Below are 18,804 nucleotides of genomic sequence, written 5' to 3'. Positions count from 1 at the left end.
AGACACACAAATGAAGTGGACACTGTCCTCATCTATAAGCTCCAGGAGTACCTGGAAGTGAAGTTGGAGACTAGCACAGTGAATGCAAAGCCCCAGAAAGAGCTCTGAGAGGCTCTTTGCAAAAAAGGCTTCAATGGAGTTTTTCCTCCCCCTGATGGCTGCTGGAGAGAACTTGGCACTAGTAGAGTGGCTGCCCTTAGAGCACAGTGACAAGTACAAGTTAATCTATGGCTGTCCTAGACAAGTCCCATGATCTGTCGTGGAATGACTACCATCCTTACCTGGGCACTGTCCACGCAGGAACTGCCAGAGTCCCACGGTGCCCAGCTGCTGGAGGGTCAGTTCCTCTGCTTGCAGGGCCACAGTCAGGTCCTCACCACGTACCTCAATCCCAAAAGACACCTCATTCACCTTCAGGACCAGAACTGAGACCTATCAAAGGAGATTCTCTTAGTTTTAAGTCCCAAGCTCTCAGCCCAGAGCCTACCCTCTGCAGAGAAGAAAGTAGAGCTGCTGACCGGGTGAAAGATGAGGTCTTCTCCACTGGGTGAAACTGAACTGTTGGCTGCTGGTGACCCCTGGCCATAATTATTCACAAGAGGGCTCCCTTGAACACCAGCATTATCTGAGACATTTGAAAGAGATCCTGGTGGAACAGATTCTGGACCAGACTCTGCATGAAAAAGAGGACAAATGAATTTAAAAGTCAAAATATTCTGTTCAAATCCAACCTCTACAAACAATGACAACTGTAAAAATAAAACAAAATACTTATGACATTCATGAGACAACTAGAAATTTGAGGACTAACTAGATATTTGATGAATTTAAGGAATTACTCTTAATTTTTTAAAGTGTAATGACATTTGATCCCATTTTTAAAAGTCTGTAAACAGAAGCAACCCAAGCGTCCTTCCATGGATGCAAGGATAAGCAATGTGGTATATAAATACAATGGAACACTATTCAGCCTTAAAAAGGAAGGAAATTCTGACACACACTACAAAATAGAAGAATCTTGAGGATATACCAAGTGGAATAAGCCAGTGATAAAAGGACAAATACTGCATGATTCCACTTATATGAGGTACCTAAAGTAGGCAAATTTATAAAAAGAAAGTAGAATCATGGTTGTCAGGGACTGAGGGGAGGGGAAATGAGGAGTTACTGTTTAATGAGTACAGAGTTTCTGTTTCGCAAGAAGAAAAACATCCTGGAGATAGACAGTAGTAATGATTGTACAACAATCAGAATGTACTTAATGTCACTGAACTATCCACTTAAAAACAGTTAGGATGGCAAATTTCATATGTATTTTACCACAATTTTAAAAAATTTAAGTCTGTATTTTCTAGCAATGCATAACTGAAAATATTTATGGACAAAAGGATATGTTTGGGATTTGCTTCAAAATATTATGAGATGAAGGAAAGTGGGCAGTAGTGTTTATGAAACAAAAATGGCCATGAGTTCTTTTTTTTTCTTCTTTTTTTTGAGATGGAATAGTCTCGCTCTGTCGCCCAGGGGAGTGCAATGGCGTGATCTCGGCTCACTACAACCTCCACCTCCTGGGTTCAAGCAATCTCCCACCTCAGCCTTCTAAGTAGCTGGGATTACAGGCACACGCCACCATCCCTGGCTAATTTTTGTATTTTTAGTAGAGACAGAGTTTCACCATGTTGGCCAGGCTGGTCTCAAACTCCTGATCTGCCTGTCTGGGCCTCCCAAAGTGCTGGGATTACATGCGTGAGGTACTGTGCCGGCCTTCTCTTTCCTTTTAGACTGGATGCTTCCCAAGGCAGAAATCCAGTCACAAGTTTAATTGCTGTCTAAGGTGAATATATAAGAACCCCAGGAGATTTTTCAGAACTTTAATTTAAATTTGAGAATTAGGTTTCACCTTAAGTGATCCGCCCACCTTGGCCTCCCAAAAGGCTGGGATTACAGGCGTGAGCCACTGCCCTGGGCCTGCCATGAGTTCTTAATTTCAAAGCTAGGTAATGGGTGTATGAGGGCTCATTATTTGATTCTGTCTACTTTTGTACATAGACATGAAATCTTCCATAAGAAGTTAAAAATAATAACAAAACAAACATGGTACATGCCACCCAGCTTAAGAAACGGTGCATTCTCTTAAATTAAAACCACAGTGAAATATTAACTCACTCCTGTCAGAATGGCTATTCTCAAAAAGATTAAAGATAACAAGTGTTGGCAAGGATGTAGAGAAAAGGAAACCCTAGCACCCTGTTGGTGGAAATGTAAATTAATATGGGCATTATGGAAAACAGTATGAAGGGTCCTCAAAGCTAAAAATAGAGTTACCATATCCACTTCTGGGTATATATCCAAGGAATATGAAAAAAAGTATATCAAAGAACTATCTCCATTCCTGTGTTTACTACAACATTATTCACAACAGCCAAGTTATGGGATCAACTTATGTGTTCATCAACCAATGAACAGATAAAGAAAATGTGGTACAAACACACAATGGAATACTATTCAGCCTTATGAGAGGGAAATCCTGTCATTTGTGATAACGCAGATGAATCTGGAGGACAGACAATATGCTAAATGAGATAAGCCAGGCACTGAAAGACAAAAATAGCATGTGCTCACTTACACATGGAATGTAAAACAACTGTACTCATAAAAGCAGAGAGCAGGATGGTGCTTAACAGAGGCTGAAAAGGGAAATGGGAGGGGATAGGAGGAAATGTTAGTGAAAGTGTAATGTTTCAGTTAAACAGGAGAAATAAATGGTAAGTATTTGAGGTGACGGAGATGTTAATTAGTTTGGCTCAAAAATCCCACACTGTATGTGTGTGTGTATATATCATAGGATCGCTTAGTATTAATACCACATAGATACAATTATAATTTGTCAATATAAAATAAATAAATAAATAGGACATTCTCTCTTTTTTTTGAGATGGAGTCTCGCTGCCACCCAGGCTGGAATGCAGTGGCACAATCTCAGCTCACTGCATCCTCTACCTCCCCGGTTCAAGCAATTCTCCTGCCTCAGCCTCCCGAGTAGTTGAGATTACAAGCACCTGCCGCTAAGCCCAGCTAATTTTTCTATTTTTAGTAGAGACAGGTTTTTACCATGTTGGCCAGGCTAGTCTCCAACTCCCAACCTCAAGTGATCCACCCACCTCGGCCTCCCAAAGTGCTGGGATTACAGGCGTCAGCCACTGTGCCCAGCCTAGATACTCTTAAAGGATCATTTCCTAAGTTTCTATTATTTCAATAAACTGAAAGAACCAGTATAACTTACAGAGGTAATTCCTAAAAGTTTCTCATTTTATTAACAGATAAAAAGCTCCTATTTTCCAGTGACAACACAGGCAAAAAAAAAAAAAAAAAAAAAAAAAAGACTATAAGCACACTCACACCACTGATACCAACCATGAAACTAATCCTGACTTAGCTATAAGGCTGTAAGACTAGTGCTTTCTCCTTTGGTTTGTATCTCTTTCTGTGATATAGTCAGTTATTAACCAATAACCTAGAAACATGGAATTAAACCCAAACCCACAAGTCCACCAAAATTTCTCTGTCTCTCTTTTTTTGTCTTGATTAAGAAAATGTCTATATTATCATCTCTCAGCTCCTCTTTAGCCCTGCCAGTCTGATACAGGCAGCAGAGAGAACCCTTTCTGGACTTCTGCAACTTTGCCTGGCTCTGCTCCCACATACCAGACTCCAAGAGCATCACAAAGCTATCACTGCCATCACTGTCCACTGAAATCCGGTCTTCAGGGCCACTGCTATCCAATGAGACACCATCAAATGACTGTTGAGATACTGTCCTCTTCATGGAGAAAAATCGGAGTCGTGCAGCACCTCCACTCACTGGGGCTGCCACCCCCTCATCTGTCTTGGCCATGGGCTCCCTGTTTAAAAAAAAAAACAAAAACCACAAATGTGGCTTTGGAGACATGTTTATTCCCATCCACTTACAATACCCATCCCTTTCAGCTCAGACAACTGGATAAAGTTCCCAATATTAGGAACATACAACTCTGACATTACCTATTACTGGCTGTAAAGATATCAAGTCATTTTTCAATCACTGGCCTTTCTGAATCTTTTTATTCCAACATCGCTAACTGCATGGACAGCGCTCTCATATCAACATTAAATGTCAAGGTTATTCAAGGTCATCCCAGACTCAGAAGAGACCAGCTACCTACCGCTCTGGTGCTGATGAATGGCACCTGAAGCCACCTGCATTCATTCCATAAGTATTTAGTTGCTTCTGTATGTAAGGCACCATACTAGGCACTAGGCAGGAGTGGGAGATGGATAAATTGATGAGTAAGACATCCCCAGTTCTAGACAACATCAAAGAGGAAAAAGGACAAGGAGAAGAGGATCAAGAGTGGCTTTGTGGTAAGAGATAACATTTGAGGTGGTCCTTGAAGGACTGTGAAAGTGAGAAGAGGGTATTCTATAGGCAAGAAATGGCATAAACAAAGGCATACAGCCAGAAACAAAAAGAAACTGGTAAGAATAATAGCTCTGCCCAGCTGAAGCATAGGTTTTGTCAGGAAGAGCAATGGAAGATAAAGTTAAAAAGGCATTAACACAGTGAAAAGAAACCTTTAAGGACCTTTAAATACCACCCTCCCATTTTACAGATGAAGAAACTGTCCCAAGGTTACAGTTAAAGGTAGAATTAAGAAAAACTCATGCCGGGCGCAGTGACTCACGCCTATATTCCCAGCACTTTGGGAGGCCAAGGCAGGCAGATGGCTTGAATCCAGGAGTTTGAGACCAGCCTGGGCAACATGGCAAAACCTGGTCTCTACAAAAAAATACAAAGATTAGCCAGGCATGATGGTGCGCGCCTGTAGTCCAGCTACTGGGGGCTAAGATGAGAGGATCACCTGAGCCTGGGAGGTCGAGGCAGCAGTGAGCCGAGATCACACCACTGCACTCCAGCCTGGGCGACAGAGTGAGACTCCATCTCAAAAAAAAAAAAAAAAGCAAATTATCAGGCCCCATCTCATTCCATGAATGAGAAATAGGGCTCAGAAAACTATGTTTTTGGTTTTTTTTTTTTTTTTGAGATGGAGTCTCACTGTATTGCCCAGGCTGGAGTGCAGTGGCATGATCTCGGCTCACTGCAACCTCCACCTCCTGGGTTCAAGCAATTCTCCTGCCTCAGCCTCCAGAGTAGCTGGGACTACAGGTGCATGCCAACACACTCAGCTAATTTTTTGTATTTTTAGTAGAGACAGGGTTTCACCGTGTTAGTCAGCATGGTCTCCATCTCCTGACCTCATGATCTGCCTGCCTCAGCCTTCCAAGGTGCTGGGATTACAGGCGTGAGCCACCGCGCCCAGCCACTATGTTTTAACAAACCCTGCAGGGGATTCTGAGAGAGAAACTATTAAGAAGCACAGACTGTTACAAACCTGAAAGTTTGGCAAATGCATCAACAACTTTAAAAATGTTTGTAGCATTTGACCTAATAATTTCACTTTTTGGTTTTTATTTTATTTTATTATTTTTTTTTTTTTTTGAGACGGAGTCTCGCTCTATCACGCAGGCTGGAGTGCAGTGGCATGATCTCAGCTCACTGCAAGCTCCGCCTCCCAGGTTCAAGCCATTCTCCTGCCTCAGCCTCCCGAGTAGCTGGACTACAGGCACGTGCCACCACACCCAGCTAACTTTTTGTATTTTTAGTAGAGACGGGATTTCACTGTGTTAGCCAGGATGGTCTCATCTCCTGGCCTCGTGATCTGCCTGCCTTAGCCCCCCAAAGTGCTGGGATTACAAGCGTGAGCCACCGCACCCAGCCACTTTTTGGTTTTTATTCTAAAGAAAGATTTAGATATGTAAAATATTCCAAAGATTAAAGTTCACAAAAATAAGGACATTTCATACAGCATTGGTTCTACCTGAGTAAAATGGGAAACAGACTAAATGACTCCCCAGAAAGAAGAATGGATCAATAAATTATGATATATCAATTTACTAGAATATAATGGAGCAATTAAAAATCATGTATTCAGCCAGGGGAAGGGGCTTATGCTTATAACCCTAGTGCTTTGGGAAGCCAAGGTGGGAGAGTCACTTGCGCCCAAGAGTTCAAGACCAGCCTGTGCAACATGGTGAAACCACATCTCCAAAAATAAAAATAAATAAAAATCATATATTCATATGCCTAATGAATGGGAAAATATCATAATAAAACATTGAGTGAATAAAGCAGCATGTAACATTGTAGAAATAATATAATCCTATTGTTGTAAAAACAGTATTTGTGGATATTATATGCATAACCATCCACAAGTGTACACATGAATGCAGAAATACAAAGATTGGAAGAAAATACACCCAAATGTAAACAGTGGTTATCTGTGGATTGTTACAAGTGATTTTTATATTTTCTTCTTTACTCTCTTATTTCCTACACTGTCAACACGATAAACACAAACCATTTTTATAATTAAAAAAATTAAAATTATAGGCCAGGCGCAGTGGCTCACACCTGTAATCCCAGCATTTTGGGAGGCTGAGGTGGGTGAATCGCTTGAGCCCAAGAGTTTGAGACTAGCCTGGGCAACATGGCAAAACCCCATCTCTACCAAAAATACAAAAATTAGCTGGGTGTGGTGGCGCATGCCTGTGGTCCCAGCTACTCAGGAGGCTGAGGCAGGAGGATCACTTGAACCTGGGAGGTCGAGGCTGCAGTGAGCAGAGATTGCACCACTGGGCAACAGAATGAGACCTGTCTCAAAAAAAAAATTAAAAATTAAAATTATGACAAAAGTGATCAGAATATGGACAGCCTAGCCCTGTGGAGTATTTACACCTATAGGATAAAAGGAAGAAGAGAGCAGCAAGGAAAAAGAAGACTCCTTCAGAGAATTGAGAGTAACTGGGTGGGGTTACAAATATTCAGAATGAACTGATCAGCAATGTTAACTACCACAGAGGAGTCCAGGAGAAGGGGGACTGAGGAAAGGCCACGGGCTTGGGCAGTTAGGAAGTCACTGTTGATGTTTTAAAAGGGCTCATTTCACACACCTTTCTTTTCTCTTTTTCACCTCTGCTCTTTTTCCATCTCCCTTACTTGTCTCCATTTAGAAAAGGCAGCACATTGGGTGATTAGGAGTCCAGGCTTTTAATCCTTGCCCCACCACTCACAAGTTGTGTGATCTTGTGCAAGTTTCTTACCTCTCTGAGCCTCAGTTTCCTCATCTGTGAGATGGGGATTGATATTAATACTTGCCTTATAGGGCTATTACAAAAATCCAGTGGACCAATATTATAAGTACTTAGGACTGTGTCTTGTCAGGCAAAGAAGGCACTCAGTAAATGTTGGCTAGTATTATTATACAACTCGACCCTTGAAGTTTTCCTCTCCTTCCTCCTTGCTGTCTGTCCTAGCAGGTACTAGCTCACCCACAGGCATTAGAGACCCACTTAAGATAATTCACTTAGACAAAAGCTCTAAATGCACTGTTTTCATACCATGGTCTCTAAACCACAAAGTGTTCCAGGAAAGACTTCCCTTAGACTCTATCTTTCCTAAAACCATGAGGCACCCATGGGAAAATTGATACTTTTCCACTCGTCTCACTGTGCATTTCTGTGTTTTCCTGTTTACTCCCTACTCTATCTCCGGCGCTTAACACAGAGCCCAGCACACAGAAAGGGCTCACAAGATACTTGCTGAATGGATGAAATTCTTCCTTCTCTATTACTCTGACAGACACTGATAAGGTACCAGAAAAAAGAAGTCCAAAGCCACAACTTTTCTATTTACAAGATATAGGATATCTATGAGCTCATCCTCTCTAAAGCCTCAGTTTTCTCAGCTATAAACTGGGGGTACAAATGTCTGAAGCCACCTTACCAGGCTGCTGTGGGGATCAAATCAAACAAAAAAATTAGATGAAAGCCCACTGAAAATAATATTATATATATGCCATTATTATTATTATTCTGATATAGCATATTTGTATCAATAATAGTGAAGCAAGCTGGGTACAGTGGCAGGTGTCTATAATCCCAGCTACTCAGGAAGCCAAGGCAGGAGGATTGCGGAGCCCAGCAGTTCAAGACCAGCCTGGCTAACACGGTAAGGCCTGTCTTGAGGGGAAAAAATAGTGAATCAGTGAAAAAGGAGATAATCTGATTCTAAGAAGCAATAAATATTGGCTTGAAAACTGCCCATTAAATAGGCCATTCTATGCATTCTCCTGGACTATATGGTACTTCCCAATCTAGAAATGCACATAGTAAGAGGCCTTAAACCCAATGATCAGAACCAGGAGAAGGAGATGGGATGAGTGAAGGAGGTACAGAGCCACTTACTTGGCTGGGGGCAGGGACAACATCTTGTGCATGGTGGAGGTCATTCGATCTCTGCCCAAACTGAAGGCATCCTTAGTCAGGGACACAGCTTCCTTGGTGAGGTCCATGGTGGCATGTAGAGCCTCCTTGGTGGCATCCTTGGTCATGTGAATAGCACTTGACAATTCTCCCTCAATGTTCTTCAAGGGGATGAGCTCACCCTGTCCATTCACAGCAGTCTCCCTGCCAGCTGGGGGCTTCAATGCAGCTGGTGAGCTGGAGGCTTGGGTTCTGCTCAGTTTCTTGGCCTGTAGGGACTCTACTGCCTCATGGCCCTTCCCTGCCAGCTGCTGGGCAAGTGGACCTGAGTCCTGCAGTTCTCCATTGCTATGTGGCCTCTCCTGGGATACATCCTGATTTTCAATGCTACTTTCCTCCAAGACCTTCTCAGGGCTTGCTGGGCCCTGGTCTGATGAGGCATCAGACTTCAGTTCCCGATCCTCTGAAGGAGATAGCTCTGAATCTACGAGGCTAGTGCTATCTGAGCCTGCAGAGTCAGCATCGACAGCACCGGGTGCAGGATGCATAAGCAGAGCCACCTCAGCGCTGGGAAAGAGAACTCCAATGCAAGCTGTCTGGTTCTGCAGGGGAGACCCAGTCATTGACTCTGTATCCTTAGTCAGCTGCTCCTGAAGCCTCTGCAGCACCTCCTTCAGGCGAAGCAGAGCCAAGTACTGGTAGTGGTCAAGCCTCACGCGGACATGGGCCGGGGAATGTACAAGCATATGAACATCTGCTACATCCTCCAGCTCTGTCAGAGGCCCTTTGTTGTCCATACCACTACTGCCTTCTTTCAGAATTTCCATGACTTCTGTAAGTCCTGATAAGCTTTTCAAGTCATGTTCAGTCTTTGACCGTGGATGGGACATAGAGTCAGGGGCAAGAGCCTCAGACTGGACAGGACTTCCAAAACTGGCTGATGGTTTCAGCCTCCCCTCTGAGGCCAAAAGAAGCTTCCGTGCCTGGGCTTGCTGCCAGCGAAGGGGTAGGCAGGCCCAAATGGACAGGGGGAAGGGGGCTACAAAATTCAAGGTATGGCCTTTGAAGTTTTCTGTTCCCTCAAAGTCCAAGGAGATCTGGGTAAAGTGGACAGACCAGAGATCCCGGGAAGCCTTAGGTCTCTGGGGAGGGAGGGTATTAGGCTGAGGCAGGCAGGAATCCATCTGAAAGGCATGATGCAAAAAAAGCATGTGCAGAAGGCTAAAGCCACCTGGAACCTTAGGAAAGTGATCATAATTGGAATGAAAGAACTCTGCAGCAGCAAAACCCCGGAAGAGACTCTGGAGGTCTGAACAACTACAATGTGGAGCATGACGTGTATTGGTGGCAATCATGCCTGACGCAGAGAAGACAAGGGCCTGGGGACGATGCAACTCTGCCCGCTCTCTCTTTTCCAGTGGAAAGCTCACCTTCACAGAGAAAATGAAACACAATTCAGAATGGTCATCTGAGTATCTCAGCATCCCACTATTAATACACATGTAAAAGATCCTTTGGGCTGTGAAACTATTTTCTTACTTCCACAAAATGGACAGAGCAAAACCATGGATTATATCCATTGGAAAAATGCAGCTGTGGCTACTAACAGGGGATAAAAGTCACACTCTCCCCTCACCTTCAACCAGAATGCATCTAGTCGGATGTCCAAGTGTTCATCTTTCTGACTTGAATCTTCCAGCTTGTAGATAGCTTTGAACTGCTCCAAGCTGCGGTATAAATCCAGGCAAAAGAGGTTTCCCCAGAGCAAACTGACAGGATCCATAGTAAATGTCAGACCATTTAACTGAATGTAGAGATTAGGACAAGGAACTGGAAAGCAGAGGGAAGAAAAGAAACATCCTGTAAAAAGCAATAGCTAGGCTCTTACTACCTAATATTAACTATATTACGAACAGAGCAAAGGTACACATTTATACAGGGCAGAGTGTTTAACAAAAGTGTGCTAAATTAACTCAAACACTGAAAACTCCTAACAACAAATAAAAATATACATAGTGGCCCCAAGGCTGACAAATGGGAAAAGCATGAGCTAGACAGAAAAATAGCCAGCCTAGATGCTTACCTGGAAGCTCCTGATTATCTGGGAAGTAATACTCCGTGAACTCAATATGAATGGCAGAGACCTGGGTAGGGAGGTTGTGAAGTTTCCGACTGCAGGAAAGGAGTGTAGATGGCTTTTTACTTGGCTGTCCAGCGGTGGAAACCTAAACAATCACAGCTTTTTGTTAGTATCAACAATCAAACTTAGAGCAGCCCTCCATTTCTGCTTAGGAAGCATAAAGCCTCTACCATCCCTCTGAAGTCTGTCACAGGGAACACAGTGTCTTTCACGTATATTCCAGGTGTTCTCACACCTGCCTCGCACTATACGCGAGTTAGTTTTTTCAGCGGGAGGTTCAAAGCAGAGCATTCACAGTAAAACTGGGGGAATTCCCAAGTCCTGATCTCACCAGCCATGCTCAGAAAGAAACAGACCAAACTATTAATCTTCCCAGAAGTGAGGTAAATAGTTCCCAAATTCCAAAACTTTGTTTATACTGTTCCAGCTGCCTTCCAAGTAAACTGCTCCACCTCTTTCCAACCATGTTTCCCCATGTCCTCACCTGGTGGATGTCCAGGTCATCCACCCGTACCACCATGCAGCTAGAGCGTAAGCGGTTCCATGCTGGAGGCCGAAAGGCAGGCTGTCTGCCCTGAGAGGGGCTTCTCTCAAGAGGGTTCTTTCGAGGACTGGAAAGAGAATCTAAATAAAAATAAGGTGGGAAAAAGAATCAGATACATTCAACTCTCATTACTAATAGAATAAGGAAAGTAAAAATCCTAAGATCATTAATGTTATATGTAGGAAAGAGAGCTTAACACTGTCTAGCTCCTGGATGAACTCAAAAATGATATTATTCTTAAGACCAAGGCAACAGTCTACTGAATAGAGATGATGACATGACATCAACACTGTGGCTATCCCTGGGGTCAAAGAGGTCTCTGTAAAGAAAAAAGTCACTGATGTCTCTCCATTACATACAGCTGGGATAATTAGCTAGTTCTTGCTTTATCTCCACTGTTATTCAAAGATAAATGGCAAGAGGCTAAGCAACTGGAGTCTTCCAGTTCCTCATAACCCACCTGCTTTTCTCCAAAAGGGAGAGTCTACTCCAAGGTGCCAGGGTGGTTTCAGACCCGTCTCTTCATGCCACTTCTCCATTTTGCTCTGAAATTCCATCACCAGCTTCTGGGCCCACTGGCCTCGGGTCTCCATGGCCTCACAGTGGTGTACCCAATGTTTGCAGCTATCACCTGTGCACCGAAGAAGTGAAAAGATTTTAGCCCAAGATCATGATGAATGTTCCAATTTTTCCTTTCTGTCAGTATAGTCATAGTTCAGAATCTGATTCCTCACCCACAGTGCAGAAATCTCTAGGATAAGGAAAAATTATCCAATGATAGGTTGCACATTCTTCTGGGTTCCATATGTGATTTTTCTCAAAGGCTCCCTAAAGGCAAGCTGTTGACTGCTGCCATATTTGACTATGGACTACTGGAGAGGCTCTAACACTAGTGGAAGTGAGGGGCTGAGAGTAGAATCAAAAGCAATATCTCAGGCACTAGATATCTCCCCTACTCACTTCCTCTCATTACTGATAAAGAATCATCAATAGTGGAACCTGCAAGTTTCCAGATGTCCTCTTGAAGAGGGATATTTCCAACACCCCTCTGAGCATGCACTGCAATCTCTGGCAACCTCCTGTTAAGCGGTCAGGGATGAATCCAGGAATCTGCCCTCAATATTTTGGGCTATGCGAGAATTGGCCCCATTCAGAGTTTTCCTAACCTGCCCAATGGAAAGGGTAATAGTCAAACGCCATCTTGCGGAAGGTAAGCTGCATGGCACCACCCATGAGTCTGTTGGCAGAGACACCTATAAAATAAAAATACAGGTGAATGGCAGTGGAAGGAACAAAGAAGCCAAAACACCACCTAAAGCATGCAGAAGTCCTCTTAACGACCAGCTTCAAAGCCCAGCTGATAACACGGTGCAGCCAAAAGGCCACAATGTGAGGTGATTTGCAAGGCTGAGGCCCTCTTTTGAGTTACAATAGCCAATGGACATGCTCTAAAAGACCCAAAAGAAAGTATATTCCATTGTCTCTGTAAATGGTTGCCAGATTTCCAGAAAGGCAAAAGAGACCGCCAAACTCGGGATTCAGAAATTACAGTCCTAGGTTTCCCAGACACACTCTATAGCCTTGACTGTTTCCCCAATCCTAGTATTATTTTCCCCCAACACAACACACGAAGAGGCAGAAGCCAGATTCCCCCAAAACAATAACCTATATTATTTCCTTTCATATCCTGGCCTCAGAGCTAAAGCTGTGATATTAGACAATGATTATATACTATATGTACAAAGTACCATAGAATGCTAAGAACACTACACAAACAGGACATTATAAAATAAACACATAGAATATTATAGGTAAACTGAAATTTTTAGCAATAAGCCAAATATTACATTATGTTTACCTTGAATTTACATTTAATTCTTACTAAATGAATGAACTTTCCATGTTTCTATCATCTCTTTCCAATTAGACTAAAGAACTGTAAAAGTAGAAAGTATTTCCTCTGCATGTGTGTATTGTCTGGGTCACCCTATTCAACTTCCAGCCTGTCTCCTACTAGTATATCTAGCATAGAGCCTTGTAAGTAGTAGATGCTCAAAAATATAAGAGACAACACCACAGAAATGAGTGAAGGGAAATACCATGGAATCCTCTAGGTGTAAGCTGGTATATCTTCAACCAGTAGGGTCATTTCCATCCAATCGACATTTTGCCATCCCAAATTCTCCTACCAAGAGAGACCCCTACACAATGTTTCTGTTTCTCAACTCTTCATAATCACCCCAAGTAGGCTTTTAAGATACTTTTTTCCTAACTGCCCTCTCTCCATGAAATTTTAATACCACAAATATATATGTTAACGTACTATATGTATATACGTGCGTTAACATTTTAAAAAGAACATGTATAAAGCATGCTCTTTTTATTCATTACTGGGTTAAGAAACCCTAAATAATTTTTAAGTTAAAAGTTAAATTAACATTTTAAAAATATATCAATATTTAACTTCACAACTATATTTGCTAACTTTTAGTTTTATTTATGTATATATTATGTCTCAAATTAAATATGCAAATGATCAACTTATATAAATATATAATAGCAATATAATCAAAATTTTAAATATTCCAATTTTTTTTCCACAAATGAAAAACAATTAAAAATTTTTAATTTTTTTTTTTTTTTGAGACGGAGTCTCACTCTGTTGCCCAGGCTGGAGTGCGGTGGCACTAACTCTGCTCACTGCAACCTCTGCTTCCTGGGTTCAAGTGATTCTCCTGCCTCAGCCTCCTGAGTAGCTGGGATTACAGGCATGCGCCACCATGTCCGGCTCATTTTTGTGTTTTTAGTAGAGACGGGGTTTCACCATGTTGGTCGGGCTAGTCTCGAACTCCTGAGCTCGTGATCCACCCACCTCGGCCCCCCAAAGTGCAGGGATTACAAAGTGCAGGGATAAGCCACCGTGCCTGGCCAAAAATTTTAATTTCTTAAAATTATTTGTAGTGAACATAACCTTTAACTTTTGCTTGATATAAGAAAATAACTGGCCAGGCACCGTGGCTCATGCCTGTAATCCCAGCACTTTGGGAGGCTGAGGCAGATGGTTCACTTGAGGTCAGGAGTTCGAGACTCAGCCTGGCCAGCATGATGAAACTTCGTCTCTACTAAAAATACAAAAATTAGCTGGATGTGGTGGCACACGCCTGTAATCCCAGCTACTCAGGAGGCTGAGGTAGGAGAATCCCTTGAACCCGGGAGGCAGAGGTTGCAGTGAGCTGAGATGGCGCCATTGCACTCCAGCCTAGGTGACAGAGCAAGACTGTCTCAAAAAAAAAAAAAGAAAAGAAAAGAATTTTTAGAGGAGAAGGTAGAGCAAAATGGCCAAACACACCCCCTCCAGTGATTATTCCCCTAGCAAGAACATCAAATTGAACAACTATCCAGGCTGGGCATGGTGGCTCATTCCTGTAATCTCAGCATTTTGGAAGGCTGAGGTGGGCCTGGGCAACAGGGCAAAAACACTCCCCCTGCCACAAAAAAATAAAAAAAAACAGCTGAGTATGGTGGCGCATGCCTGTAGTTCCAGTCGGGAGTCCTAGCCTCAGTCAGGAGGCTGAGGCAGGAGGATCCCCTGAGCCTGAGAGTTTGCCGCAGTGAGCCGTGATCACATAACTGCACTCCAGCCTGCTTGGCAATGGAGCAAGACCCTGTTGCAAAACACAAACGAAAAACAACTATCCACACAGGAAATCATCTTCATAAGAACCAAAAATCAGATGAGTGATCACAGTACCCAGTTTTAACATCATATTAAGTAAAGATGCACCAAAGAAGGTAGAAAAGACAGTTTTGAATTGCTGACACCACCCCACCCCCAGCCTCCTGGCAGTGGCCTCATGGCACAGACAGAATCCGTGTGCTTGGGGGAGAGACATCATAGTAATTATGGGACTTTGCATTGGAACTCAGTGCTGTCACAGCAGAAAGCCAACACAGGGCAGAATTCTGCCAGTGCCCACAGAGCATTTAGACCAGCCCTAGTAAGAGAGGAATCATCCATTCGGAGGTTATTAGAGGTTATTACCTGAGTTCTGGCTAGCCCCATCACTGCATGCTAAAGTGCTCTAGGATCCTTAAGAAATTTGAAAAGCCACAAGGATTGTTAATTCCTGAGCAACTACTGGTGCTATGCTGGGATCAGAGCCAATGGACTTGGGGTGCAAGTGACCTGAGATGCCAACTGGGATAGCCAAAGGAATGCTTGCATCACCCCTCCCCCAACCCCATGCAGCACAGTTTGCAGCTCTGGGAGAGACTGCTTCCTTGCACCTGAGGAGAGGAGAGGAGAGGAGAGGGGCGAATACAGAGGACTTTGTCTTGCAATTTGTATACCAGCTCAACTATGGTAGAACAGGGCACCAGGCAGAGTCTTGAGGCCCCCATTGTAGTAGGCCTCTAGCTCCCGCATGACATTTCTAGATACAACAGATCCTGGGTCAGAATGGAACCCACTGCCTTGAAGGGAAGGACCCAGTCCTGGAAGGATTCATCGCCTGCTGACTAAAGGGCCCTTGGGCCTTGAATAAACATGAGCAGCACCTAGACAGTATTTGCCATGGGCCTTGGTTGAGACCCCGGGCTGTGCTGGCTTCAGGTGGTGACCACAAGGAGAGACTCCTCCTGCTTGAGGAAAGAAGACAGAAGAGAAAAGGGGACTTTGTCTTGCAGCTGGGTACCAGCTTGGCCATAGTGGGGTAGGGTACAAAGCAGGCTCCTGGGGTCCCCGATTCCAGGCTTTAGCTCTTAGACGACATCTCTGAACCTGCCCTGGGCCAGAGAGGGGCCCACTGCCTTGAAAGGAGAGACCCAGACCTGAGAGCATTCACCACAAGCTGACTGAAGAGCTCTTGGGCCTTGAGTAAACATTGGCAGTAGCCAGGCAGTACTTGCTGTGGGCCTGGGGCAGTGGTGGTCCTGGAGAGAAATTCCTTCTGTATAAGGAAAGGAAGGGAAAGAGTGGGAAGGACTTTGTCTTGTGGCTTGGGTGCCAGCTCAGCCATAGTAGAATAGAGCACTACATAGATTCCTAAGGTTCCCGACTCCAGGCCATGGCTCCTGGATGGCATTCTTGGATCCCGCCCTGAGCTAGGGGAAGCTCACCGCCCCAAAGGGAAGCACACATGCCTGGCTAGATTTGCCACCTGCTGACTGAAGACCTTGAGTGAATATCGGCAGCAGCCAGGCAGTGGTCACCATGGGCCTTAGGAGAGACCCAGTATAGTGCTGGCTTCACATCTAACCCAGAACAATACCAGTGCTGGTGGCCACGGTGTGCTTGTGTCACCCTTCCCCTCGTTCCAGGCAGCTTAGCATGGAGAGACACTGCTATATGGGGGACAGTAAGAGAACAAGAGGCTCTGCCTGGTAATACAGGGAATTCTTGATCTTACCCAAGACCACCAAGGCAATACCTCTGAGTCACAGCATTACTGGGCTTGGGGTGTCCCTTGATGCAGATACAGCTGCAGTGGCCAAAAATTTAGATCACAACACTCAATTCCTTTTGAATACTTGGGAAGCCTTCACAAGAACGGGTAAACACAATTCCAGACTGTGAAGACTATGATAAATACCTAACTCTTTAATGCCCAGACATCAACGAACCTCCACCAGCACCAAGACCATCCAGGAAAACATGACCTCACCAAATGAACTAAATAAGGCCCCAGTGACCAAACCTGGAGTAACAGAGAATTCAAAATAGCTGTTTTGAGGGAGCTCAATGAAATTCAAGATAACACAGAGAAAAAATTAGGAATCCTATCCTAATCTTTTAACAAAAAGATTAAAATAATTTCTAAAAATCAAGCAGAGGCTGGGCGCAGTGGCTCTTGCCTATAATCCCAACACTTTGCTCCCAAAGCAAAGTGAGATGGGAGGTCAGAAGTTCAAGACCACCCTGAACAACACAGTGAGACCCCGTCTTTACAAAAAAATAAAAATATTAGCCAGTTGTGGTGGTGCATGCCTGTAGTCCTAGCCACTCAGAAGGCCAAAGTGAGATAATTACTTGAGCCCAGGACTTTGAGGCTGCAGTGAGCTATGATTATGCCACTGTACTCCAGCCTGGGCAACAGAGTGAGAACCTATCTCTTAAAAAAATTAAGCAGAAATTCTGGAGCTGAAAAAAATCAGCTGACACACTGAAGAATGCATCAGAGTCTCAAAAGCAGAATTGATCCAGTATGAGAAAGAATTGGTGAGCTTGAAGACAGGCTATTTGAAAAAGCATAATCAGGGGAGATACAAGAAAAAAGAATAAAAAAGAATGAAGCATACCTACAAGATCCAGAAAATAGCCTCAAAAGGGCAAATCTAAGAATTATTGGCCTTAAGGAGGAGGTAGAAGGAGACATTGGGGTAGAAAGTTCACTCAAAGGGATAATAACAGAGAATTTTCCAAACCTAGAGAAGATACCAATATCCAAGTACAAGAAGATTATAGAATACAAGCAAATTTAATCCAGAGAAGACTATCTCAAGGCATTTAATAAACAAACTCCCAAAAGCCAAGGATAGAGAAAGGATCCTAAAAGCTGCAAGAGAAAATAAATAACATTCAAAGGAGCTTCAATATGTCTGGCAGCAGACTTCTCAGTCTGCTAGGAGAGAGAGGCATGACATATTTAAAGTGATGAAGGAAAAAAACTTTTTTTTTTTTTGAGACCGAGTTTTGCTCTTGTCGCCCAGGTTGGAGTGCAGTGGCACGATCTTGGCTCACCACAACCTCCACCTCCCAGGTTCAAGCGATTCTCCTGCCTCAGCCTCCTGAGTAGCTGGGATTACAGGAATGCACCACCACACCCGGCTAATTTTGTATTTCTTTTAGTAGAGACAGGGTTTCTCCGTGTTAGTCAGGCTGGTCTCAAATTCCCAAACTCAGGTGATCCGCCTGCCTCAGCCTCCCAAAGTGCTGGGATTATTAAAGGCATGAGCCACCGCGCAGGACCAGGAGAAAACTTTTATCCTAGAATAGTATATCCATGAAAATATGCTTCAAACATAAAGGAGAAATACTTTTGCAAACAAACTGGATTTCATCAACACCAGATGTGTCCTATAAGAAATGCTAAAGGGAGTTCTTCAATCTGAAAGAAAAGGACGTTAACGAGCAATAAGAAATCATCTGATGGCATAAAACTCACTGGAAATAATAATTACAGAGACAAACACAGAATATTATAACCCTGTGATTATGGTGTATGAACTACTCATATCTTGAATAGAAAGACTAAAAGATGAGCCTATCAAAAATAACTCCAACAACTTTTCAAGACATAGACGGTATAATAAAATATATAGAAAAACAACAAAAAGTTAAAAACCAGGGAGATGAAATTAGAGTTTTTGTTAATTTCCTCTTTGCTTGTTTGTTAGTTGGTTTGTTTTTGTAATCAGTGTTAAGTTGTCATCAGTTTAAAATAATGGGGTATAAGATGTTATTTGTAAGCCTCATCGTAATTTCAAATAAAAGAAAAAACTGGCTGGGCACAGTGGCTCACGCCTATAATCAGCCAGTTGTGGTGGTGCATGCCTGTAGTCCTTTGGCAGGCCAAGACAGGTGGATCACTTGATGCCAGGAGTTTGAGACCAGCCTGGCCAACATGGCGAAACCCCGTCTCTACTGAAAATACAAAAATTAGCCGGGTGCAGTGGTGCATGCCTGTAATCCCAGCTACTCAGGAGGCTGAGGCATAAGAATTGCTTGAATCCAGAAGGCGGAGGTTGCAATGAGCTGAGATCA

At 43.4% G+C, this 18,804-nt stretch overlaps 1 protein-coding gene across 4 annotated transcripts in view; it reads right to left on the bottom strand.

Annotated features, from left to right (window-relative positions):
* Positions 1-18,804, bottom strand: part of BLTP3A (bridge-like lipid transfer protein family member 3A) — an 86,527-nt gene that overhangs the window by 9,602 nt on the left and 58,121 nt on the right. For 2 of the 4 annotated variants that reach the window (XR_010157688.1, XM_518418.8), the window contains exons 9-17: positions 12,209-12,295; positions 11,503-11,673; positions 10,983-11,122; positions 10,442-10,583; positions 9,995-10,188; positions 8,341-9,788; positions 3,706-3,902; positions 519-673; positions 282-432 (exon numbers count right to left, since the gene is read on the bottom strand). Coding sequence is in view for 2 of the 4 variants with exons in the window: in XM_518418.8 (XP_518418.3) it covers positions 282-432; positions 519-673; positions 3,706-3,902; positions 8,341-9,788; positions 9,995-10,188; positions 10,442-10,583; positions 10,983-11,122; positions 11,503-11,673; positions 12,209-12,295 (2,685 nt within the window). In the remaining 2 variants the exon portion in view is untranslated. The remainder of the gene's footprint in view (positions 1-281; positions 433-518; positions 674-3,705; positions 3,903-8,340; positions 9,789-9,994; positions 10,189-10,441; positions 10,584-10,982; positions 11,123-11,502; positions 11,674-12,208; positions 12,296-18,804) is intronic. The other 2 variants (XR_010157689.1, XM_016955280.4) reach the window with 1 other exon arrangement.

This window comes from Pan troglodytes, chromosome 5 (genome assembly GCF_028858775.2).
Source record: "Pan troglodytes isolate AG18354 chromosome 5, NHGRI_mPanTro3-v2.0_pri, whole genome shotgun sequence".
Taxonomy (NCBI): Eukaryota; Metazoa; Chordata; class Mammalia; order Primates; family Hominidae; genus Pan; species Pan troglodytes.
This window is presented reverse-complemented; position numbering and strand designations above follow the sequence as displayed.